This window comes from Bubalus kerabau, chromosome 17, assembly GCF_029407905.1.
Source record: "Bubalus kerabau isolate K-KA32 ecotype Philippines breed swamp buffalo chromosome 17, PCC_UOA_SB_1v2, whole genome shotgun sequence".
In the NCBI taxonomy this organism is placed as follows: Eukaryota; Metazoa; Chordata; class Mammalia; order Artiodactyla; family Bovidae; genus Bubalus; species Bubalus kerabau.
The window spans coordinates 21,886,468-21,912,370 of NC_073640.1; the positions used below are offsets into that span (position 1 = coordinate 21,886,468).

Below are 25,903 nucleotides of genomic sequence, written 5' to 3' on the forward strand. Positions count from 1 at the left end.
TCTTCAAGGGAGAATCTGCTCCTGTGGGGAGGTGGCTTTCAGACAATTACGAGTGATTCCTCATTTGTCTATTTCCTTTCTTTCTACCTGAAGGAGATCCTGTGTTTCACCAGAACATTAGCTTCCACCCCTGCAAAGGGAAATAAGGTGCTTTCCTTCCAAAAGATTTCATAACTCATGTAATCTATCCTGTCCTGGAATTCAAGATGATGTCTGTTTCACAGTCAATATAAGTCTATCTGATGAATACCAACTCAACAGCTTTCAAATAAATAATTACAAGTGAATGCCAATATTTATTTCTATCAATTCCAAATGAGAATCTTCCTGCTGTAATTTTCTTCTCTATGTTAAAGTTTTTTTTCATTTAATATTTCCTAGTTTAATATAACCCGTCTATAAAATAAAACCTGAACTGTATTGGATCTGTATCACTATGAACAAAATCAAAGGAATATAAAATTTATAATAATTATTATTTATGACAAAGAATTTCCTTTACCTGGCTAAGAATTTTCATCCCTGAGTGCAACAGCTTTTTCGCAGCTTTATAATAAATCGTCTCTGGTTTGTTGTAAATCATAGCGTTAGTACACATTAGTTTGAAGTTATCCTGCAGAGAAAATATTAGGGAGGAATGCATTAAGACAAAACAAAGTACCCTCCTGTCCTGGTCTAAAATTACGCAGGTCCTCAAAAAACTCAAAACAACAACCATCAAACAAACAAAAACAAACCAGTAAAAAAACACCATCTTTCTGTTTACTAAACAACATTAATAGCAATTTATTAAGTTTTAAAACTAACAAAACAAATACTGCTAAATTAATTTAACATCCTACTACATTCCTTTACAAATTCTTAAACATTCTATAGTAACTGCATAAACTTTAGATTCAGAGATAAAATTTTAAAATGGGTTTCTTCAGTATAATATTATTGCACACAAAGAAAATTAGAAAATACTTCTATCTTACATTTAATAATTACTGAGTATTTCATTTAATTAAAAAAAATCCTTAGTTTAAAAACAAACATCTTAATTATCCATTGATGAATTAAATGTTTTATTTTGGATCTTGACTGAAAACTGGGATAATTGTAAATTATCTTGACAATATTTCCTACCAGAGTCAAAATAACTGAGCAAATGGCAAAACATTTACACTAATTTTCTTTTAAGTGTTTGGATACTATTATAAGCTAAATATAATTTGCAGAATGTTGCAAAATCACGCCAACCTGAAATAAACCATACAACTTCAAAGACTTACAACATGTAACCAGAGTAGGCAAACTATCAAAACTGTACTTTTGGTTTAAATTTCAAAGTATGCACATGTGCTAGGGAACTCAATTCCACTGCATATTTTCATGGCTAAGTAATTTTTACATTGTATAAATGTGAGAGTGATTATGCCAAGGCCTTACTAAATAAAAATGATAAAAACTCAACAAAAAAGAATCTGACCCTCAATCTCCTCTGAATTTAAAACATTTAAGCCCCACTATTTAATAACTAGTGATGACAGCTTAGACCATTTAATGTAATGAAAACAGGTAGACTGAATATTATTTAAAAGTACATGAGAAGACTGAGTCAAGTGTCACAATAAATTTGGTATTAAATTTAAAGCAGACGAAGTATATGTGGATCCTCAGTTCTTGGCCAAGTCTCCAATCAGTTAGGATTTTGTGAGGTCATCATCTCTAGGAATCTGAGGAAAGCTATGGATCCACTCCTCAAGCACACACATGTAATACAAAGGTGAACACAAAATTTCCCTGTATGTAATTTTATAAAATTCTTGATCCCTCTAAAGGCTCATCCATGGCTACCCAAAGGACCCCAGGTTCAGAACCTTTGCTATAGATATTCTGAAAAGCTTCCATTCCATTAAAATGACTAAATATATATTTGGGGAAGGAGAGGCAAATGAGGGGAGACAAACTAGATGACTACCACACTAAATGACCACTGGTCCTATAACTGGAAAAAGTACTGGATCATTCTACAGATTACAGGTCTGATCCATTACTTCATGAATCTTTTAAAAATCATGTATTTATTTAGTAACAGTTTTGGTTGTGCTGGGTCTTGGTTGCTGCGTGGGCTTCCTCCAGGTGCAGAGAGCAGGGCCCACCCTCTAGTGGTGATGCATGGACCTCCTAGCGTTGTGGCTTCTCCTTGCAGAGCACAGGCTCGGATGCTCTATGCCATGTGGGATCTTCCTGGATCAGGGATTGAACCTGCATCTCCTATCTAATCCCTGGGTTGGGAAGATCCTTTGGAGAAAGGAAAGGCTACCCACTCCAGTAGTCTGGCCTGGAGAACTGCATGGACTGTATAGTCCATGGAGTCACAAAGAGTCAGACACGACTGAGTGGCTTTCACTCCTCCACTGGCAGGCAGGTTCTTTACCACTGAGGCTCCAGGGAAGCCCTATTATTCCATGAATCTTAACTGTCATGTGCTAGACTTTACTGGACTTTTGTGTAATGGCAATTGTTCTTTCATAAAGTTGAATGACCCTTCTGCATACTTCTAAGTATTAAAAAAAAAAAAAAACAAACTTAAACAGTTTAATGAGCTGGATAAGCTAATTAAACATTACATGGCGCTATTGAATTTTCCTGAGAAAAAAATATATTTTGAATTTTCCTGAGAAAACTCCAAAGTTAAAAATACTTATTCATTTTAATTATGATAAATCTTGACCATTTGCTCAAAAATACTCAGTGGGCATACTTCTACTCTCTCTTGTCATCGTAAGGGAAAGATCAAAGGAAAGTTATGTCACGGAAAGGAAAAAAAACTGAAAAATTTTCCATTAAGCAATAATAAGATCAGAAACATGCTGAAATAAACAGTTTTAGCTTAATTTTCACCAGATGAAAAGTTGAGAAAAATTTTTGTTTCTCTGAATACAAGAGAATATAATTCAGGTTTTTCAGAGTGAAATATACATTCAAACTGATAGTAAAGACAGAACTAAATGCTAGTATTATTCATAAAATTCAGCTAATCAATGTGCATGAAACAAAAAAAAGAGACCAAGTAAAGATAACATTTACTGTCTTATTTTCCTTCTATAAATGATTAGGGTCTAATCCTTGGGTCAGATGAAAACACTGCAATATTCATTCAGAAAAAAAAAACAAAGGTAGAGTAGACACACTGTTTAAACACTTGAGTTTGTGGTGGTTTGGTACAGAGCAAATTAAAACAGAAAACACACGGCTCCTTTTCTTAGGATGATTAAAATGAAAAGTTTAACTCTGAAATCAGCATCTGCTGCTGCGTCGCTTCAGGCGTGTCCAACTCTGTGCGACCCCATAGACGGCAGCCCACCAGGCTCCCCCATCCCTGGGATTCTCCAGGAAAGAACACTGGAGTGAGCTGCCATGTAAAGGTAGAAAAACGTCAACTATAACACTAGGCACGTGTATCATCTTCGTGGCTTGTAGGTTCTTTACTTGTATTTTTAAAATTTCTTATTGCTGAATGTTGAAGAAAATATGCTAAAAAAAATATAGCCAAAGTGAATTCAGGGAGCAACTCACTTTCATCAAACTAGAAAACATAATTAAACTTCTGCTTGGTATTTCTCGACAAGCCAATTTATTCTCTATTTTACTTGTCCAGAAACAGAAACAGAAACTACTCTAAATCAACTTCCATTAAAATACTAACTTTGTTCAATATTTTGTAAAAATCTATAATGGAAAATAATCAAGAAAAAAATATATAGCCAAATCACTTTGTGGTACACCTGAAACCAATACAACATTGTAAATCAACTATACTTCAATTAAAAAACTATCAATTTTACCTGTATTCGTCTGAAATTTAAAATCAAACATTTTCATTTTAAAGGATGAGAAAATATTTCATAGGACACATGAATTTCAAAATTTTACCAAAACCCACAAAATAAAAGACAGTAGATGACTTATTTTGTCTGGTTTTCTATCACCAAACTCAAACATGTTTTCTAAGACAAAAAAAATACAGATTTTTGGATATTAAAATAAACTTGAGAATGACCCTGAATACCAGACATGCAGATTTCTACAAAGACTTCGCATACACGGGATCCAAAAGCTTGACTCTTAATTGAACAGATACTGTAGCATAGCTCAGTCTATTCTCCAATACAACATAAATAACAAGTTACCTTCAGTTCTTCTATGGACTGGTAATCATTGTTCTTGATCTTTTCTTTCATGGTACTAAAATCCATTGGGTGTTTAATGATCATGGAGTAGCCGGGGGCAATAAAATCAGTCACAGGAAATGAAAAGAAAGCACTTGGGTCTTTTCTGTGAAGACAGGGAAAAAGCAATTTTATTTCTACTACAAACAAAATTACTGGTCAAGGAGTATTAAGTCAGAGGAAATCCTTCAGATGTAGAATTTGTAGCAGGCTAATATGTTTTTCACTAAAAACTGAACTAATGATTTTAAAGACTAATAACTATTTAATAAGGTTCAGATGCTTTACATATAAATTGTACCCTTAAGACAGAATCTTTTAAAATATGCAGCTTAATTAATTTGCAACATCTCCAACACAGGGAAAGATGAAACAAAATAAGAAATCTAGACTAACTAAAAAATGTCTTGTACTCTGGGAGATTAATACTATGTATTTTTTATTAACCATAGAGAAAAAGCAGAAGTAGTAACTAAAATGCACATCTGCAGTCTTCCACACTGGTTTCTAGCTAGGCTTGGTCTCCTGGCGGGTCACAGAGCTGTTGCATCCTCATGAGTACAGCTGGCCCTCTGTATCTGTGAGCTTCCCAAACGTGGATATGAGAGCTGACTGTTCACTGGACTGCTGCCATTTTATGTAAAGGACTTGAGCATCCTTGGATTCTGGTACCCACGGGGGCTCCTGGAATCAATCCCCTGTGGATACCAAAGGACAACCATATATATTTTCTTAAATTAATGGGTATAACTTCTATCGTGTGTGTAGGGGACTGCTCAAAAAACGGACATTAAAAAGGTTATCATAATACCTCCAAACTTGAGACCCAGTGCTTTCTATCATAGGTTCTTAACTCTGGCTGTGCATGAGAATCATGAGAGGAGCTTTAAAAAGAATTCCGGTGTGGTGGGACGCTAACACTAGACCCACTACATGCGAATCTCTTTGGGGAGGAAGAGTGGTCCAGGCACTGATTTTTCTAGGGTTGAATTTTGGTACTTACAGGATAGACAGAGTTGAAAACCACTGCTCTATATGATTAGTTCATTAGACTGTTATTTTCCTCTGGAAATTTGGCATATCAAAGCTTTCTTACTCCAAATAACCACAGCATTAAAAATGCTTAAAAAGTCATAATAATGGAAGCAATTTAAAAAATAAATTTACCACATGCCAGGCACAGTGGTAGAGAATTGATGTATTTTTATATCTAATGCTCACAAAGGGAGAAGGCAATGTCACCCCACTCTAGTACCCCTGCCTGGAAAATCCCATGGATGGAGGAGCCTGGTGGGCTGCAGTCCATGGGGTGCTGAGTCGGACACGATTGAGCGACTTCACTTTCACTTTTTACTTTCATGCATTGGAGAAGGAAATGGCAACCCACTCCAGTGTTCTTGCCTGAAGAATCCCAGGGACGGGGGAGCCTGGTGGGCTGCCGTCTATGGGTTTGCACATAATTGGACACAACTGAAGCGACTTAGCAGCAGCAGTAGCAATGCTCACAAAAGCCATCAAGGAGCTGGTATTCTTACTTAAGAGATGAGGATACTGAGGCTCAGAGGTCATATTATTTGTTTTAGGTCATAAATCTGATAAAATACAGAGTTAGAATCTGAACTCTGGTGTGTGTGTATCTGCTTTGGTTCTTCCCAGCAGGACACCTAGCTGTAAGAGTAAAAAATATTGAGAATAAGCAAAAAGTTCCAGTTTGGAACTTAAGATCCAAATGCATACTGTCCATAGAAGTTACTTGAATAACACCACAAAGCATCTCTGGTGGACCTCTTCAGAGCAAATTATCTAGACTCCCTAAAATTAGTCATTTTAATATAGAGTCTGACTTATTTGACCAAAGATGATATTACTGCTGCTGCTGCTGCTAAGTCGCTTCAGTCATGTCCGACTCTGTGCGACCCCATAGACGGTGGCCCACCAGGCTCCCCCGTCCCTGGGATTCTCCAGGCAAGAACACTGGAGTGGGTTGCCATTTCCTTCTCCAGTGCATGAAAGGGAAAAGTGAAAGTGAAGTCGCTCAGTCGTGTCCGACTCTTCACGACCCCATGGTCTGCAGCAGGCTCCTCTGTCCATGGGATTTTCCAGGCAAGAGTACTGGAGTGGGGTGCCATTGCCTTCTCCAATGCTATTAGTAAACCTGGTCAATTACATTCTTTTCCAGTATTTGCACTGAGCCTCAAGGATCAAGAATCACTACAGCTATTCAAAAAAAATATGGCTCTGAGTTCTAATTCCCATAATGTTCTGAGCAATGTGAACATTCTCAGACTGAGAGAGACTCTGATAAGTAGATTTCTCTTACGGAGACATCATTAACTTATATTCCGGTCTTATATCGCAAGAAACAAAATTAAAGGGTAGCCAAACACTTTATAGTCAAAAATTCTAATTGAGTTGGAATGCTCAATATTTACCTGTTCATTCCTTTGGGACAAGCAATGAATGATTTATTCAAGTGTAAAGACTTGAGATGTAAATTTCTCAACTGTTCTTTAACACCAAAAAGGAAGAGAGGTCACTGATTTCTGATTTTCACTGAATAGGTGTTGAATACAGATAGCTTTATTTTAAAAAATATTTATGATAAGTTCTGGGGTTGACATGTAAGTCCAACACAGTCACTATATGAATGCATGCCTTATATCCATGAATCCTCTGCTAATAATGTAGATGTCTTTGGGCTAAAACTTTAAATTCTGAGTGAACTGAGGTATCAAAATAAATATTTTAACAAGGATCAAGTTATTCTTTTCTCTTTTAAGAACTTCACATTGGTTTTATAAAGATACTATAATTTTTAGAACAAATTTCTGCATTTAAGAGAGGGTACAAATCTTATTTATGGTATTTTGTTTCTTCTCCCAAACTTGGTAATTACTGAACACTCACAGCAGTGATAAGCAGCACAGACATATAGAAAGTGTTTTGATCTATTAGCAAATGGAAATACCTGTATTGTTTAATCCTGATTTAAAGCTGTAACATCAGAAGTTACTTTAGATTAAGGAAAAATCTGCCATTAAGAGGATTATGTAACACTCTTCAAGCTGCCAGTTAAAACAACCCAAATGAGAACATCTAAAAGTCAGCCTCTTGGAGTACTTCTATTGCCAGGCAAAATATTTATCATCCACTTTAAAATCAAGTACATTTGGATACAGGCCACAGGATGTGACTTGAAATAATAAGAAGTGGTTTGGATCCTCTATTTCCCATTTCAATTTCCAAGTTACAAAAATGCTAGAAAAAAATTCACCTCTGCAGTTGTCTCATCAGTTGATTCAAAGCTTCTTGAAGAGGTGTCTGTTCTACTTCTAAAGCAAAGAAAGAAGAGCATTTTAAAAGAGAAGATCTAGAGAGTATTGTTTAGCTTATTTTCTATACATGACTTATCTCATATCCATCATTAAATTATCTCATACAGAAATTCCATTTATTTTTCAAATATGCTGAAGTAAGAGAACAAGAAGTTTGAAACAGAAATTAAAGTTCTTAAGCAGTAATATAAGAAAATGTAAACAAATTTTAATTTAACAGCTTTTAAACTTTTAACTTTCCCTGGCTAACATCCTTAAAATAATTTCAGCTTCCTCGTTCAGGACAGGTAATTCAGAGTTATTCCAACCTTCTTGTTTGGCTAAGGAGCTTGCAAGAGGCTTCTCAGGAGGCAAGTCTAATCGTACAGGGGCCTGACACTGTAGGTCTTTTTCTGCCTCAATATCCACATGGTCACGATCTCGTTTTCTTTTATCCTCCTAAATGGAACAAAAAGAGATAATTTACAAATATTTCAGAATTGATTCCTTTAAAATAAATCATTTAATTTCAGTGGAAAAAAATAAGATGCCACTGAAGATTATTAATAATGAAATTTTACTGCCATCTACTGGGAAATAAGAGAACATCATGTTCATAAATGGGGGGGAAAGTGCTTCTATATGGTAGAATTAACTAATCAGAAAAATAATACTATTCATAAAAGCAAAATAACACACCAGGAATAAATCTAATAAAAGATGACCAATTACCTTTTAGGAAAAATTATGAAACATTATTGAAAGGCCATTGTGAAAGACCTGAATAAAGGAGATATACCATGTTCATGAACTGAAAGATAGTGAATTCGCTCCAAAGTAATCTATAAATAAAATGCAAAGCCTATCAAAATTGTAAGACAGGATTTTCCATGAAATTTGACAAGCCAGTCATATAATTTATCTTGAAGAGTGAATTATCAGAACAGTTTTGAAAAAGGTCACAATAAAACGTGTGCTATCAGTTTGTATAAAGTGACAAGACAATGTGGGTCTGACACAGGGACAAACAAACCTATGAAACAGAGACCAGAGACAGACTTGTGCACACAGACAAGTCCTGACAGATCAGAGCGGCACGATAAATCAACTACAACAGGGCAGTGCTGGGACAACTGGTTATCTATATGAGATTAGAGCTCTACCTTATACCCCATGCAAAAATAAATTTTAGATACATTAAAGACTTAATTTTAAAACTTGACATAAAGTAAAAGAATCTTTATGACTTAATAGGGAAAGATTTTCTTACCTATAAAACTAAAAGACTAGCTACTGACTGAGAAACACAAATAAATCAAAATATTAGCAAAGATTACATAAACAGCATCTACAAATTCATGTAAAAAGGCAAATAACCCAACAGAAAATGGGTAAAGGAAATTACAGGTAAGCCCCAGAAAAAACACCTAGAAATGTTAAGAAACGTGAAAACTAGCTTCAAGATCCCTGGAATTCTGGGAATTATGAATTTAAAAACTGGAAGGTACTTCACATCTCTATGAGTGGTAAAAATTAAAATGTGGGAAAATGTCAAGTTTTGAAAAAAATGTGGAGGAATAGGGCTCTCATACCTTGCAGTGCATGTGTGTGTGCTAAATCGCTTTAGTTGTATCCGACTCTGTGTAACCCCATGGACTGCAGCCCACCAGGCTCCTCTGTCCATGGGGATTTCCTAGGCAAGAATACTGAAGTGAGTTGCCATTTCCTTCTCCAGGGGATCTTCCCAAGCCTGGGACTGAACCTGTGTCTCCTGTATTGGCAGGTGGATTTTTTTTACCAACGACCCACCAGGGAAACCCACAACAACCTTTTACCCTACTTCTCAGTTATTCTACTCCTGGGCATGTACCCTGGAGAAACTTCCTTTCACAACTGTACATGAAGACATGCACAAGAATATTTACTTCAGCACTCTGAAATAGTAAAAAATTAGGAACAACTTACTAAAAGGAAAATGCTACTAAAAGGAAATAGATTAATAAATTATGGCATATTTACATAGCAGGTAAAATTAAAAGGCTAAAGTTACACTGTATCAGCATGTATTATGTTTAGAAACAATTTCTAGAGGAAAAAGTTGAGAATTGTTACAAGATCAGCTATGTAAGTTTTGAAAATATACAAAGTGTACTTTACAAATATACACAGAAGTAGTAAAAATATAAAACAAGTTTACACGTGATACACACCAAATTCATGGTTCTCTCTAGGGAATGAGGAAGAGGAATGGATTCCGGGAGGATACACAAAAAGCTTCACTGGTGTCTGTACTGTGATATCTTTAAAAAAACATAAAACCAAGCAAAAAGCAAAATGTTATGTTTTGCTAAAGCTGAATGGTTGGCATCCAGGTAATAGTTTTAAAAAAAAATCCTGTTTTTTGCATCTTAAAAATTAAATTTTAGAGTAAAATTGCCCCAAACTATCTATTTTACACTCCTGAGAATCAAGATTCTCAACAGGATCTTATTTTCTTGGTCTACGTCCTAATTTCTTATTCTAGGATGCAGAGTGGTGGTTCTCAAAGTATGGTTCCCAGACTAGCAACATCAGCATTATCTGGGAAATTACTAGAAATGCAAATTCTGAAGGTCTCATGAAGGTTCTCAAGCGTCAGCGTGCATCAGAATCATTTGAAAGTCTTGTTAGAACACTAGTGATTGGGTCCTGTCCCCAGAATTACCGATCCAGTAGGTCTAGTGGAGAGTCTGTGAATCTGCATTACTAACAAGTTTCTAGGCTATGTGGGTATTGCCCATGCAGGGATCACACTTGGAGCACCAGTGATACAGAGCTCCACGTTCTGTAGTCCAAAGCACCTAATACAGAAAATATGACTGGCTGAAGTGCCAGAGAACAATGTTATAAATTGTACTTACTGGGGACTTGAGGTCAGTTTCCATTAAGTTGACTGGTGTCTTTTTTTATGGCCCTATGACATATTCTGGAGCAGTAATTTTGGACTCAGGGAAGTTTTGTATATTTTCTCCAGAAAAACTGGCATTAATCTTTTGTAGATTGGCAGGTTTTGAACATTTGTTCAATGGAAAAAGACCTCAGAGACAAGATCTCTTCCTGTTAAATGTAAACAGTGGATAAAGGACAGCTTGAAAGGCAATTAAGCTCTCTCCTAGGTAGAAAGAACTAAGGCCATAGTGCAAAAAGTCTAGAGTAGGGATTGGCAAACTTTTTTGGTGAACAGCCAGGTAACATATAATTTAGGCTCGGTGGTCCATAATGTCAGTGACAACTATTAATATTAACCTTTGCCAGTACAGCGAGAAAGCAGCCACAGACAACATAATGGGTGTGGCTGTGCTCTAATAAAATTTTATTTACAAAATCAAGTGGTGTTGGCTCTAGTTTGCTGACACATGGTCTAGAGGCTCAAGTTCTTGTTCTAGCTTCATCTTTAACACACTCTGACCTTCTTAGGCACTCATTGACTTTCACTAGGCCTCTTTATCAGCTGCAAGATAGAGATTCAACTGTTGATTTTTATTTATCTTATAGTTTATGAGATGGTGAAATGACCATGAAACAGAAAAGTTGAATAAGTACCAAAGGAAGGTATTATGTTTCTGAACTACCCCTATCTGGTAACTTCATCTAGTTAGCCAGGTCTACAGTAAGCACTTTACTATTTGGTATGGCAAGAGAATATAGCCTTCCGGGCTAGAGTCCAAAACAGAAAAAGAATATAAATAACATATACTTGGAAACTACCCTAAAGTGAAAGGAGATACTGTAACATGTTATTGCCAGACTAGAAATTAGGAGATCTAGCTTCTAATTTACTAGAATGTAAACTTGAACAAGTTCTTCTGTTTCAGTCTCAGTCTCACCTATAAAACAAGAGGCCTTGATCCCTACAGTTCTTTTTCCACCTAACACTCTGATGATTCCTACATTCCAATTTTCTTTTTCATGATTCCAAAATACTACAGAATCCAACTGTTAATGTCACTTACTGAAAGTAAGATATGTAAAACCAGAAGTTCTGGTTAATACAGTGTATTTTGCTAATTACACAGAGAAAACTTAACAGAAATACTAGAGCCATTTAACTTCAGGTAGGAGGGTTTATAATTACAGTTTATAAAATGGGTTCAAATTCTGGCTTTGACACTTATTAGCTATGAGGTCATGGAGTAACTACATAAGGTGGAGCAGGGGCCTAATTTCCTCATTCTTAAAATAGACACAATAATATATACAATATGTACCTTAGAAGCTTGTTTTGAGGATTAATAAGTGTATGTGAATTTTTAGCACACTGCCTAGCACATGGTAAATATTCATTCATGCATTCAATAAATAAATGGCATTCTACTCTGCAGACACACACTGGTGGATAAACAAACACAGCCCTGCCCTTAGGAAGCTGACAGTGTAAAATGAGGCAGACATTAAACAACTTAAAAAAAAAATGCAAACAGATTTCAAGGAGAGAATAACTGCTGGATGAGTTTAATTTAGAACTGGAGAAGTGTGGGAAGACTTCTATGAGGAAGTAGCATTTGAGCTGAGACCTGAAGGAGAGAATTTAGCCAGGTTGGGGGTGGAAGTCAGGGTGGAGATGGAAACAGAATTCCAGGGAGAGTAAATATTCTGTGTGTATGAAGGTCTGAGGCTGAATAGAGAAATAGCAGCTATTTCTGTAACTACAAACACACTGCACTTATATCAAACTGGATTCCTATTTACCCATGACTCAATGGTAAGTTATTTTATTTATTTGTAAAACTTTTTTTTAATTGAATGAAGTAAATCTTTGCTCATATTATTACTACTAGCTCATCGCACTGTGTTACAGACAGACACGCTTGCCTGTTTCACTGAAGCTCCTGGTGGGGACGGAGGGGTCCAAGTGTTCTTCAGCTCTCTACCCTCAACCTCAATAATGCCTAATACATAATATTTGTAGAATTAAGCAATCATTAAGAGATAGCATGAAGAAGGAACAAGAAAGCATAAGAATTACCAGCTGAAGTTCTAGGTATTATCCTTCAGATTGGTCACTTTTCAGAAGATGTATAGATAGATATCTGGGCTTTCTTGGTGGTTCAGATGATAAACAATATGCCTGCAATGCAGGAGACTCAGGTTCAATCCCTGGGTCAGGAAGATTCCCTGGAGAAGAGAATGGCAACCCACTCCAGTATTACTGCCTGGAGAATTCCATGGACAGGGGAGCCTGGCGAGTTAACAGTTCATGGGGTCACAAAGAGTCACACATGACTGACTTTCACAACAACAACAGACATAGGTATTGATGTTAATCGCTCAGCTGTGTCCGATTCTTTTTGACCCCGTGGACTACAGCCCACCACGCTCCTCTGTCCATGGAATTCTCCAGGCAAGACTGGAGTAGGCAGCCATTCCCTTCTCCAGGGGATCTTCCTGACCCAGGGAGCAAACCTGGGTCTCCTGCATTGAAGACAGATTCCTTACTGTCTGATCCGCCAGGGAAACCTATATTCGAATATTGCTTCCAGTGCAAACTGCAAAACAGTTTCAGAACTTTGTTTTAACAGTTGACTTTATAATTCAACGGAAAAAATCACTTTTATTACTCTGAAGCTATACTTCATCTTCGGCCCTACACTGAAAATAGCATCTGTCCCACAGTTTAGCCCTTAGATGCTTTCCCTAGTCCCCAAGGCAGAACGAGGAACACCATCCTCTGTACTCCCAGAACACTTCAATCACACCTCTGTTAGAATTTAGCAGGCCATGAAGTTTATCTTTTTGTGTCTGATTCCCCAGCCTAACTCTGAGGTCCTGTTGAGTAGGAACTGTATTTTATCTTTATTATTTGAGTCTAGTATTATACATAACAGGTTTTTGGCAGATATTTGCTGAATAAACAAACAAAAAATCCTTCTATCAGAGGGCCAATACTGCTCTTATGTCTTTAGTCAAGAGTCCTCCTTTTCTCTTGGAAGATCCTGTGTGACTAAGAGGATCACCTCAGGAGAGAACAGCCAAGCGGGGTAAAGTGGGGAGGATTTTCTGCTGACTGGAATAAGCTATAGCAGCCCTGAGATCCTGGGTGTGGCAGATTCACACAAAAGAATTCAATGAATTGTGTTTTGACAGAATTTCCACTTTCTTCAACAATTATTGTCATTCATTTCTCCTCTTGAGTAATAAGCTACTTTACAGTTAATTCAGCAACAAAATGAGATACTAACAGTACCTACCCCATAAAGCTATGAAGTATTTAAATAGTAAAAAACAGAACAATGCTGAGCATAAACACTCAAAAGTCAGTTTTTACGAATATGTATGCCTCCTGGGACCCAGTACAGGACTTTAACAGAACGGGAATTTACTGTATAGGATTGTTTAAATTTTCATTAAGTTTTATTTACATTAATTCAAAAAGATGTATATAAGCCTATGTTCACTGCAGCATTATTTATAATAGCCAAAATATGGAAACAAACTGAGTGCTTATCAATGGATGAATGGAAAGAAAATGCCACATTGAAATAAAATTTTACTCAGGCATAAAAAAAAGATGAAATCTTGCTATTTGCATCAACATCCATAGACCTTGAGGGCATTATGCTAAAGTGAAATAAGTCTGACAGAGAAAGCCAAATACTGTTATGATTTCACCCATATGTAGAACATAAAAACAAAACAAAACAAAATAAATGAACAAACCTAACCAAAAAACCCAAACACACAGACACAAAGCATACCGCAGTGGTTACCAGAGGGGAATGTGGAGGAGGGTGAAAGGGATAAAATGAATCAATTATTGTGATGGATGGGAAGTAGATTTTGGTGGTAAGCATGCTATAGTGTACACAAAAGATAAAATATAGCAGCAGCAGCATTGCATTGTGCAGATATATCACATTTTGTTTATCCTTTCATCCATCAATGGATATTTGGTTTGCGTCTACCTTTTGGCTATTATAAATAATGTTGCTATGAACATGGGTATACATGTATCTGGACCCATGAAACTGATGTTATAAACTGTTACATCAATAAAAAATAAGTTTTACTTAACTCTAGCATTGTGAATAATGTCCGACGAACGCTTGTTTCTGTTGTTCAGTCGCTCTGACTCTTCATGACCCCATGACTACAGCACACCAGGCTTCCCTGTCCTTCACCATCTCCTGAAGCTTGCTCAAGCTCATGTCCATTGACTTGGTGATACCATCTAACCATCTTGTCCTCTGTCTCCTCTTCTCCTCCTACCCTCAGTCTTGCCCAGCATCAGCGTCTTTTCTAATGAGTTGGCTCTCAACATCAGGTGGCCAAAATACTGGAGCTTCAGCTTTAGCATCAGTCCTTCCAATAAATATTCAGGATTGATTTCCTTTAGGATTGACTTGTTTGATCTTTTTTGATCTCCCTGCAGTCCAAGGGACTCTCAAGTCTTCTCCAACACCACAGTTCAAAAGCATCAATTCTTCCGCACTCAGCCTTCTTTATGCTCCAATTCTCACATCCATACATGACTACTGGAAAACCATAGCTTTTGACTAGATGGACCTTTGTTGGCAAAGTAATGTCTCTGCTTTTTAATATGCTGTCACAGCTTTTCTTCCAAGGAGCAAGTGTCTTTTAATTTCAGGGCTTCAGTCACCATCTGCAGTGATTTTGGAGCCCAAGAAAATAAAGTCTCGCACTGTTTCCATTATTTCCCCATCTATTTGCCATGAAGTGATGGGAACGGATGCCATGATCTTAGTTTTTTGAATGTTGAGTTTTAAGCCAACTTTTTCACTCTCCTCTTTCACCTTCATCAAGAGGTTCTTTAGTTCTTCGCTTTCTGCCATAAGGGTGGTATCAACTTCACATATGAGGTTATTGGTATTTCTCCCAGCAATCTTGATTCCAGCTTGTGCTTCATCCAGTCCGGCATTTCACATGATGTGCTCCGAATATAAGTTAAATAAGCACGGTGACAATATACAACCTCGATGTACTCCTTTCCCAATTTGGAACCACTCCATTGTTCCATGTGTGGTTCTAAGTGTTGCTTCTTGACGTGTGTACAGGTTTCAAAGGAGGCAGGTAAGGTAATCTGGTATTCCCATCTCTTGAAGAATTTTCCACAGTTTGTTGTGATCCACACAGTCAAAGGCTTTAGCACAGTCAATGAAGCAGATGTTCTTCTGGAATATCTTGCTTTTTCTATGATCCAACAGATGTTGGCAATTTGATCTCTGGTCCCTCTGCCTTTTCTAAATCCAGCTTGAACATCTGGAAGTTCTTGGTCACATACTGTTGAAGACTAGCTTTGAGAATTTTGAGCACTACTTTGCTAGCATGTGAAATGAGCGCAGCTGTGTGGCAGTTTGAACATTCTTTGGCACTGCCCTTCTTTGGGATTGGAATGAAAACTGACCTTTCCCAGTGCTATGGCCACTGCAGTTTTCTCCAAATTTGTTGGCATATTAAGTATAGCACTTTAACAGCATCATCTTTTAGGATTTGAAAATAGTTCCGCTGGAATTCCATCACCTCCACTAGCTTTGTTCGTAGTGATGCTTCCTAAGGCCCACTTGACTTTGCACTCCAAGATTTCTGGCTCTAGGTGAGTGATCACATCATCATGGTTATCTGGGTCATTAACATCTTTTTTATATAGTTCTTCTGTGTATTCTTGCTACCTTTTCTTAGTATCTATCTTCTGTTTCTATTAGGTCCATACTGTTCCTACCCTTTACTGTGTCCATCTTTGCATGAATTGTTCCCTTAGTATCTATAGTTTCCTCAAAGAGATCTCTAGTCTTTTTCATTCTAGTGTCTTCCTCTATTTCTTTGCATTGTTTACAGAGGAAGGCTTTCTTACCTCTCCTTGCTAATACTCGTAATTTTAAAAAATTAAAGAAAAACACTTGTCATTTTATTCTGATAACATTCTTAATAACAGGACTAGCCTAAATTCTTTGAATATCTACACCTGACGCTGACTTGCAAAGCAGTCAAGATAGAATTTGGGTTAGATTATGCTTTTCTGAAGAACAGGTTTGAGTTCCAATAAAAGAATACAGACTTCTCATCTGAGCTATTTCAATGAAAAAGTCTCCTTACGCTCACTATTCTCTTCAATATCTGCTGATATTGTTAACAGATTATCATTACTAAGGCTCAACTTTTTATCTTTCACTCAGTAAGTTTTTGACTCTCCACTGCTTACATATTCAAGTTCAAACTCCATACTCTGACATCTCAACCACCTTTTGGATCTTATCCTATACTCCTCTTCATGGATTCTGTGCTTTAAAAAAGAACTACTTATGTCCCTTACAGACACCCTCACATTTGCCCACTATCATGCTGCTGTTCTTAATTCTCTACTGGGTGTGTAAGCTTCCTTACCTTCACAGTAATGCAACATTCTGTTCAGGGCTCAGCTTCTCAAGTCAGCATATAAATGAAAACTGGGTTGTCAGATTATCTTTGAAAATACCTGAAGAAGCCCATGAAGTATAATACTCATGGCTTTTTATACATACGATCCCTTATACTTAATTGTATGATATGAAAAGAATATTTCTACTGTACTACATAATCGCTCAGAATATACAGTTGACCCCAAATCGACTGTAGTGTAACATGACTATACTCTGATCTCTAAATAAAAGCTCAAATGCTACTTTCTGAGCAGTCTTCTGTGATTCCCCTCAGTGCCAAGGAATCCCAGGACTCTCAGAACTAGAATTCTGCCTCTGTCAGGGCACTGATTTTGTTTCCATATACTGTAAAGGGACTGAGGGTTGGGGTCCATTTCAACAACTCTTTTAGACTAAAGAGCTTCTTTAAGAGCAGCATTTCAGTTCTTGTGCTAGCCCTGTATCCTTGAGCAAGTTATTTAACTTCTCTGAGCCTCAGTTTTCTCATCTATTTAAGAGAGACAATAATTTGATCCAGCAATTCTCCTTCTGGATATCCAAAAGAAGAGTGCAGGACCTCAAAAAGATACATGTATACCCATGTTCATAGCAACATTTATATATAATAGCCAAAAGGTAGACCCAAACCAAATATCCGTTGATGGATGAATGGATAAACAAAATGTGATATATCCACACAATGCAATACTGCTGCTGCTGCTGCTAAGTCGCTTCAGTCGTGTCCGACTCTGTGCGACCCCATAGACGGCAGCCCACCAGGCTCCCCCATCCCTGGGATTCTCCAGGCAAGAACACTGGAGTGGGTGGCCATTTCCTTCTCCAATGAATGAAAGTTAAAAGTGAAAGTGAAGTCGCTCAGTCGTGTCTGACTCCAAGAGACCCCATGGATGGAGGAGCCTGGTAGGCTGCAGTCCATGGGATTTTCCAGGCACGAGTACTGGAGTGGGGTGCCATTGTTACTATTCAGCCTTAAAAAGGAAGGACGCTCTAACACATGCCACAACATGAAAAAACCTTAAGTGAAAGAAGTCAGTCACAAGAAGACAAATATTGTGTTACTGTGTACTGTATTCCACTTATATGAGGTATGTAGAGCAGTGAAATTCAGAGAGATATAAGCAGAATGGTGGTTACCAGGGGTGGGGAGGAGGCAGAGGCGGAGGCGGAAATGGGGAGTTGTTTCATGGATATGAAAAAGTTCCAGAAATTGGTGGTACAACAATGTGCGTATTCTTAACACTACCAGACACTTAAAAATGAGGAAGATGGTAAATTTTATACTGTATGTATTTTACCACAATTTTAAAAAAAAGAGAGATGATAATACCAGACTTATAGGATTATGGTGAAGAGTAAAATGAGAAAATATACACAAAGCACTAAGCACATAATCTAGAATGTAACAGTTGCTTTTTTAAGTACCAGTTATCAAGTGGGCCTTAGAAAGCATCACTACAAACAAAGCTAGTGGAGGTGATGGAATTCCAGTTGAGCTATTCCAAATCCTGAAAGATGATGCTGTCAAAGTGCTGCACTCAATATGCCAGCAAATTTGGAAAACTCAGCAGTGGCCACAGGACTGGAAAAGGTCAGTTTTCATTCCAATCCCAAAGAAAGGCAATGCCAAAGAATGCTCAAACTACCGCACAACTGCACTCATCTCACACGCTAGTAATGTAATGCTCAAAATTCTCCAAGCCAGGCTTCAGCAATATGTGAACCGTGAACTTCCTGATGTTCAAGCTGGTTTTAGAAAAGGCAGAAGAACCAGAGATTCCAACATAGCCAACATCCGCTGGATCATGGAAAAAGCAAGAGAGTTCCAGAAAAACATCTATTTCTGCTTTATTGACTATGCCAAAGCCTTTGACTGTGTGGATCATGGAGCCAACATCCGCTGGATCATGGAAAAAGCAAGAGAGTTCCAGAAAAACATCTATTTCTGCTTTATTGACTATGCCAAAGCCTTTGACTGTGTGGGTCACAATAAACTGTGGAAAATTGTGAAAGAGATGGGAATACCAGACCACCTGATCTGCCTCTTGAGAAATTTGTATGCAGGTCAGGAAGCAACAGTTAGAACTGGACATGGAACAACAGACTGGTTCCAAATAGGAAAAGGAGTTCGTCAAGGCTGTATATTGTCACCCTGTTTATTTAACTTATATGCAGAGTACATCATGAGAAACGCTGGACTGGAAGAAACACAAGCTGGAATCAAGATTGCCGGGAGAAATATCAATAACCTCAGATATGCAGATGATACCACCCTTATGGCAGAAAGTGAAGAGGAACTCAAAAGCCTCTTGATGAAAGTGAAAGAGGAGAGTGAAAAAGTTGGCTTAAAGCTCAGCATTCAGAAAATGAAGATCATGGCATCCAGTCCCATCACTTCATGGGAAATAGATGGGGAAACAGTGGAAACAGTGTCAGACTTTATTTTTTGGGGCTCCAAAATCACTACAGATGGTGACTGCAGCCATGAAATTAAAAGACGCTTACTCCTTGGAAGGAAAGTTATGACCAACCTAGATAGCATATTCAAAAGCAGAGACATTACTTTGCCAACAAAGGTTCGTCTAGTCAAGGCTATGGTTTTTCCTGTGGTCATGTATGGATGTGAGAGTTGGACTGTGAAGAAGGCTGAGAGCTGAAGAATTGATCCTTTTGAACTGTGGTGTTGGAGAAGACTCTTGAGAGTCCCTTGGACTGCAAGGAGATCCAACCAGTCCATTCTGAAGGAGATCAGCCCTGGCATTTCTTTGGAAGGAATGATGCTAAAGCTGAAACTCCAGTACTTTGGCCACCTCATGCGAAGAGCTGACTCACTGGAAAAAACTTTGATGCTGGGAGGGATTGGGGGCAGGAGGAGAAGGGGACGACAGAGGATGAGATGGCTGGATGGCATCACTGACTCGATGGACATGAGTCTGAATGAACTCCAGGAGTTGGTGATGGACAGGGAGGCCTGGCGTGCTGGGATTCATGGGGTCACAAACAGTCGGACACGACTGAGCGACTGATCTGATCTGATCTGATCATTTGTAAAGTGTATATGTAGTTCTTTGTAATCAAACGCAGTGGGTGGTATTAAAGACTATTGCTTTATAGGAAGAAACACTATTGATCCCATCTGTTGGGCATTTTATCTAATATAATCAGTGCCTTCCTACTCAAAAGGACATTACTAAATTTTACGACATCTTTGAAAAATTACAGGGTTTTGTGTTGTAAACATCTGCGCTTCCCTAAAACTTTATCTTCATATTTTTCTAAGTAAAAGAGTCTTGATTTTTATTAGGATATAATGCCCCTAACTAAAACACATTTCCCAACCTTCCTGCTACCTTCATTTAGCAGGTGGAGTGGCTAACTGATGAAATACAAGCAGAAGTTATGAATGGCTTTTAGAAAAACACTTTAAAAGGGAAAAGGCACATCCCTTGCATTCCTATACACTAAAAATGAAAAATCAGAAAGAGAAATTAAGAAAACAAGCCCATTCACCACTGCAACAAAAAGAATAAAATATCTAGGGATAAATTTACCTAAAGAGACAAAAGACCTGTATGCAGAAAAGTATAAGGCACTGATGAAAGGAATCAAAGAAGACACAAACATATGGAGAGATATACCATGTTATTGGATTAGAAGAATCAATATGGTGAAAATGACTATACTACCCAAAGTAAACTACAGATTCAATGCAATCCCGATAAAACTACCAATGGTATTTTTCACAGAACTAGAACAAAAAAATTTACAATCTGTATGGGAATGAAAAAGATCCTGAATAGCCAAAGGAATCTTGAAAAAGAATGGAGCTGGAGGAATCAACCTTCCTGACTTCAGATTATACTACAAAGGTACATTAAAACAGTATGGTACTGGCACAAAAATAGAAATATAGACCAATGGAACAAGATGGAAAGCCCAGAGGTAAACCACACACCTTTGGGCACTTATCTTGGAAGAAGGCAAGGAGATACAACAGAGAAAAGAAAGCCTTTTTAATAAGTGGTGCTGGGAAAACTTGACAGCTACATGTAAAAGAAGGAAACTAGAACACTTGAACCACACACACAAAAAACTCAAAATGGATTAAAGACTTAAATGTATGGCCAGAAACTATAAAGCTCTTAGAGGAAAACATAGGCAGTACATTCTTTGACATACATCACAGCAAGATCCTCTTTGACCTACCTCCTAGAGTAATGGAAATAAAAACAAAAGTAAACAAATGGGACTTAATTAAAGTTAAAAGCTTTTGCACAGCAAAGGAAACACTAAACAAGATTAAAAGACAACCCTCAGAATGGAAGAAAAATAATAGCAAATGAAACTGACAAAGGATTAACCTCCAAAATATATAAGCAGCTCATGCAGCTTAATATCAGAAAAACAGACAATCCAATCAAAAAATGGGAAGATAATCTAAACAGACATTTCTCCAAAGAAGACATACAAATGGCCAACAAACAGATGAAAAGATGCTCAACATCGCTCATTTGCATATTTAGAGAAATGCAAATAAAAACTACAGTGAGGTATCACCACACACTGGTCAGACTGGCCATCATTAAAAAATCTACGAACAAGAAATGCTAGAGAAGATATGGAGAAAAGGGAACTTTCTTGCACTGTTGGTGAGAATGTAAATTGATACAGCCACTATGGAGAACAGTATGGAAACTCCTTAGAAAACCAGGAACAGAACTACCATGTGACCCAGCAATCCCACTACTGGGCATACACCCTGAGAAAATCATAATTAAGAGACTCACGTATCCCAATGTTCACTGCAGCACTTTTTACAAAAGTGAGGATATAGAAGCAGCCTAGATGTCCACCAACAGATGAATGAATACAGAAACTGTGGTATATATATACAACGAAGTATTACTCAACCATAAAAAAGAATGCATTTGAGTCAGTCCTAATGAGGTGGATGAGCCTAGAGACTATTATACAGAGTAAAGAAATCAGAAAAAGACAAATATCATATATTAATGAATGCAAATGCAATCTAGAAAGATGGTACTGATGAACCTATTTGTAGGACAGCAATGGAAAGTCAGATATACAGAACAGACTTGAGGACAGTGAGGGAAGAAGAGGGTGGGGCGAATTGAGAGAATAGTAAGGAAACACCTACATTACCATATGTAAAATAGATAGCAAGTAGAAATTTGCTGTGTGACACAGGAAGCTCAATTCAGTGCTCTGTGACTACCTAGAGGGGTGGAATGGAGAGGGAGACAGAAGGGGGTTCAGAAGAGAGGGCACGTATGTATACCTGTGGGTTCGATCCCTGCATCAGGAAGATCCCCTGGAGAAGGAAATGGCAACACACTCCAGTATCCATGCCTGGGAAATCCCATGGACAGAAGAGTCTGGCAGGCTACAGTCCATGGGGTCACAAAGAGTCAGACATGACTGAGCACGCATGCACCTAGGTGGCTGATTCTTGTTGATGTATGGCAGAAACGAACACAGTATTATAAAACAATTATCCTCAAAAAGAAAAGAGAAGAAAAGGGCATGCTTTATTCTTTTCTTGCGCCCTTCCTCCTTCCTGCTACTGGAACTGACAGAGGAGCCACCAGTTCCTCAGAACCACATATACTCTGGCCCCTTTCAGACCCACAGGGGTCACAAAGCTGACCTTCCCCAAGAAAAGACCAGGGGTAGCTGCTGTTACTAAAGCTCCCTGGAGATCCAGAGCACAGCTTGGAGAGAGGTATTCTTCTGAAGTGTCCCGTCCCCTTCCCCAGTCCAGTTTGAAAAAAAGGGATAACCCAAAAAGCCTCTACAGAATCAATGACACCCCAGCAATGTCTCCTGGTTCTCCCTGAGTCCTGGGAAAGTGGGACCTGGGCAAATCCACTTCACTTCTTTGAGTTTCCACTTTACCTTTTATACAGTGCTTCCCTCACAGCTCAGCTGGTAAAGAATCCGCCTGCAGTGCAAGAGACCCTGGTTCCATTCCTGGGTCAGGAAGATCCCCTGGAGAAGGGATAGGCTACCCACTCCAGTATTCTTGGGCTTCCCTTGTGGCTCAGCTGGTAAAGAATCCGCCTGCAGTGCGGGAGACCTGGGTTCAATCCCTGGGTTGGAAAGATCCCCTGGAGAAGGGAAAAGCTGCCCACTCCAGTATTTTGGCCTGGAGAATTCCATGGACTGTATAGTCCACGGGGTCGCAAAGAGTCGGACAGGACTGAGAGACTTTCACTTTTCACTTTCACAGTGGAAATCATTAACCTACCTGCCCTACTCTGCAGGGTATTATGTCCAAATGAAATGGTGGATGCAAAAGCATCTTAGTTTGCAATGAAATAAAAATATATAGGTGGCTGCTGCTGCTACTAAGTCGCTTCAGTCGTGTCCGACTCTGTGTGACCCCATAGACGGCAGCCCACCAGGCTTCCCCGTCCCTGGGATTCTCCAGGCAAGAGCACTGGAGTGGGTTGCCATTTCCTTCTCCAATGCATGAAAGTGAAAAGTGAAAGTGAAGTCGCTCAGTCGTGTCTGACCCTCAGCGACCCCATGGACTGCAGCCCACCAGGCTCCTCCATCCATGGGATTTTCCAGGCAAGAGAACTGGAGTGGGGTGCCATTGCCTTCTCCGATATAGGTGGCTAATGACACTCAAAGCCACAGTCAAGAAAGGGCAGAGGGAGAGACTTGCAGGAACCTATCTTGAAGATATCCTTATAAAAGGATACAAAGAGATGTGAACAGTGAGGTTCACTGCAGCATTACCTGTAACATTTAAAAGTTATATAAAATAAAATATGGTACAGCAATATAATCAAATTCAGTGTATTTAATACAAAGATGAGATAGTTGATAAAACAAGAAATGAAAAGTATAGTAGCTGGCGTAACAGTAGTAACTGCCAGAACTAAAACCAGGAGTGGTTAAAAGGAGTTACCTCAACTTCCAGTTAAATGAGATGATGGTGGGAAGAAAGAGTAGAGGAGACCACAGAGGATAAAAGATGTCAACACATTTGGGAGATGAAAGGCAAGTGGAGGAGTCTCTAGATCAGAGAAAACAAGATACCTCCTGCCTGCAAGGAAGGAGACACCTGTGAGAAAAGTTCTAACCCCAGAAACCTGGGAAAGGGTAAAACTTCAGTGGTTCCTGATGGAAGTGATCAGGTCCGTTAGTGATGCCCACAGTGAAGTCTCTCAGCTGACAAACTTTGTCTAGGCACAAAGGATATAATCCGCCTTTCTGTGCTTCACATTTAAATAAAAAATAGATTACAAAGGCCTAACAGATAATTAAATGATGCTTCTGACGCTAAAAGAAGAGATGGAATAAATAAACTGAAGAAACTTGAGGGGAAAATAGAGACAATGCAAGGAGAAAAAGAAAACTTAAAAGAAAAATATTAAAAAAAAACACCTATCAATTTATAGCTCAGAGAAAAAAAGATACTACATGTAAAAAGAACAGGATGCTATTAAAACAAGGATGGTTAGAGAATATGAAAAAGTTCTTGGAAACTCAAAATACAAGATCTGAAATAAAATCTAAGACCAGAGCCAGAGGACAAAGTTCAGGAACTCTCTTTGAAAGAAGAAAACAAAAAAGCAGAGGAGGACAAAAAAAAAAAAAAAAACCCACAAGAAAATTAGAGAACCAGTTGAGGGTCCAACATCTAATAGCAGGGGCTCTGGAAAGAGAGAAGAGAGAAAGGAGGAAAGGAAATTATCATAGAAACACTTCAAGCAAACATCTCGGAACTGAAAGTAACAGAGCACTGAAGACAATGGGAAGATTCTAAACGTTTCCAGAGAGCACATACTAGCCATGTTCAAAGAACTAAGAATCAGAAGGAAACAGACTTCTCAGCAGCAAATCTGGAAGCGAGAAAACAACAAGCAATACTTTCAAAATTCTGGCAGAAAATAACTTCCAATTTGGAGTTCCATGCTGAGTCAAACCATAAATCTCTATGAGGAGAGTATATGAGAGTACAATAAAATTTTTCAAACACGTAAGAACTTACAAAAATCTACCTCCTATGAATGCTTTCTTAGGGGGTTTGTAGAGTTAAGAGTCCACCACAACGAAGGAGTAAATCAGGAGAAAGATATGGGATCCAAAAGCAGGCAAAGGAGTCCCAGGAGGTCTAATCAACTAATCCAGATTGGAGCAGGTAGTGACAGAGATGGATGGATGCAGGATGGATGTTTCAAAAAAAAAGGGGGACGTGTTTGCCCACGTGAAAAACAGAAACTAGGTGGCTTTTACAAATCCGTTAAGAGTTTGAAGAATTAGTACATAACAACCAAATGAAAGCAATTAGCCAACTGGTCAATAGCAGGCCTGTATTTGTATATTACATTTGTCTCCAATAAACAATAATTAGAAATGAACACTGAATACTCAATTTACTAAGAACTGAGATGTATCTACAGTGGGAGAATGCAGAAAGGGAAACTGGGGGCATGGAGCTATATAAGGACATTAATTTAAATTCTCATCTTCTGTAACATGATGTCAATAAGAGATGTACAAATAAAATCAGTAAACAGCAAAATAAACCAACATTTAGAAATGGAGATAAATATCCAAAGAAAAAACTAAACAGTTTGGGAAGGATGGAACAGGAGTCTGCTTTTATGTTTAAATGTATTAATAGTACTCTTGACTTTTTAAAACTATGCTCATAAATTACTTTATCCTGTAATAATAAATAATTAAAAAGCAATCCCCCCACAACAAAACTGGTTACTTCTGGAGAGAAAGACTAAATGAGATACCTAAGTGAGGAAAACTTTTTGTCTCATCCTTCTTGTTCACTTCTATATTATTTGAATTAAAAAAAATCATATGCATACATGGCTTTTACAATTTAGGGGAAAAACATTTGACAGTTCTATGTATTGTCACAGTCTGTTGCTGCTGCTAAGTCACTTCAGTCGTGTCCGACTGTGTGTGACCC

The 25,903-nt window shown here is 38.1% G+C and overlaps 1 protein-coding gene and 1 long non-coding RNA gene across 3 annotated transcripts in view; both read right to left on the reverse strand.

Annotated features, from left to right (window-relative positions):
- BRD7 (bromodomain containing 7) overlaps positions 1 to 25,903 on the reverse strand; it is a 46,165-nt gene that overhangs the window by 18,066 nt on the left and 2,196 nt on the right. For both annotated transcript variants that reach the window (XM_055553836.1, XM_055553837.1), the window contains exons 3-6: positions 7,861 to 7,990; positions 7,492 to 7,549; positions 4,179 to 4,323; positions 503 to 613 (exon numbers count right to left, since the gene is read on the reverse strand). In XM_055553836.1, the coding sequence (XP_055409811.1) occupies positions 503 to 613; positions 4,179 to 4,323; positions 7,492 to 7,549; positions 7,861 to 7,990 (444 nt within the window). The remainder of the gene's footprint in view (positions 1 to 502; positions 614 to 4,178; positions 4,324 to 7,491; positions 7,550 to 7,860; positions 7,991 to 25,903) is intronic.
- LOC129632331 (uncharacterized) lies at positions 19,161 to 24,957 on the reverse strand. The gene is made up of 3 exons (XR_008704468.1): positions 23,879 to 24,957; positions 22,858 to 23,022; positions 19,161 to 22,410 (listed from the first exon to the last, which is right to left on the reverse strand). It is a non-coding gene; the product is annotated as an uncharacterized LOC129632331 (long non-coding RNA).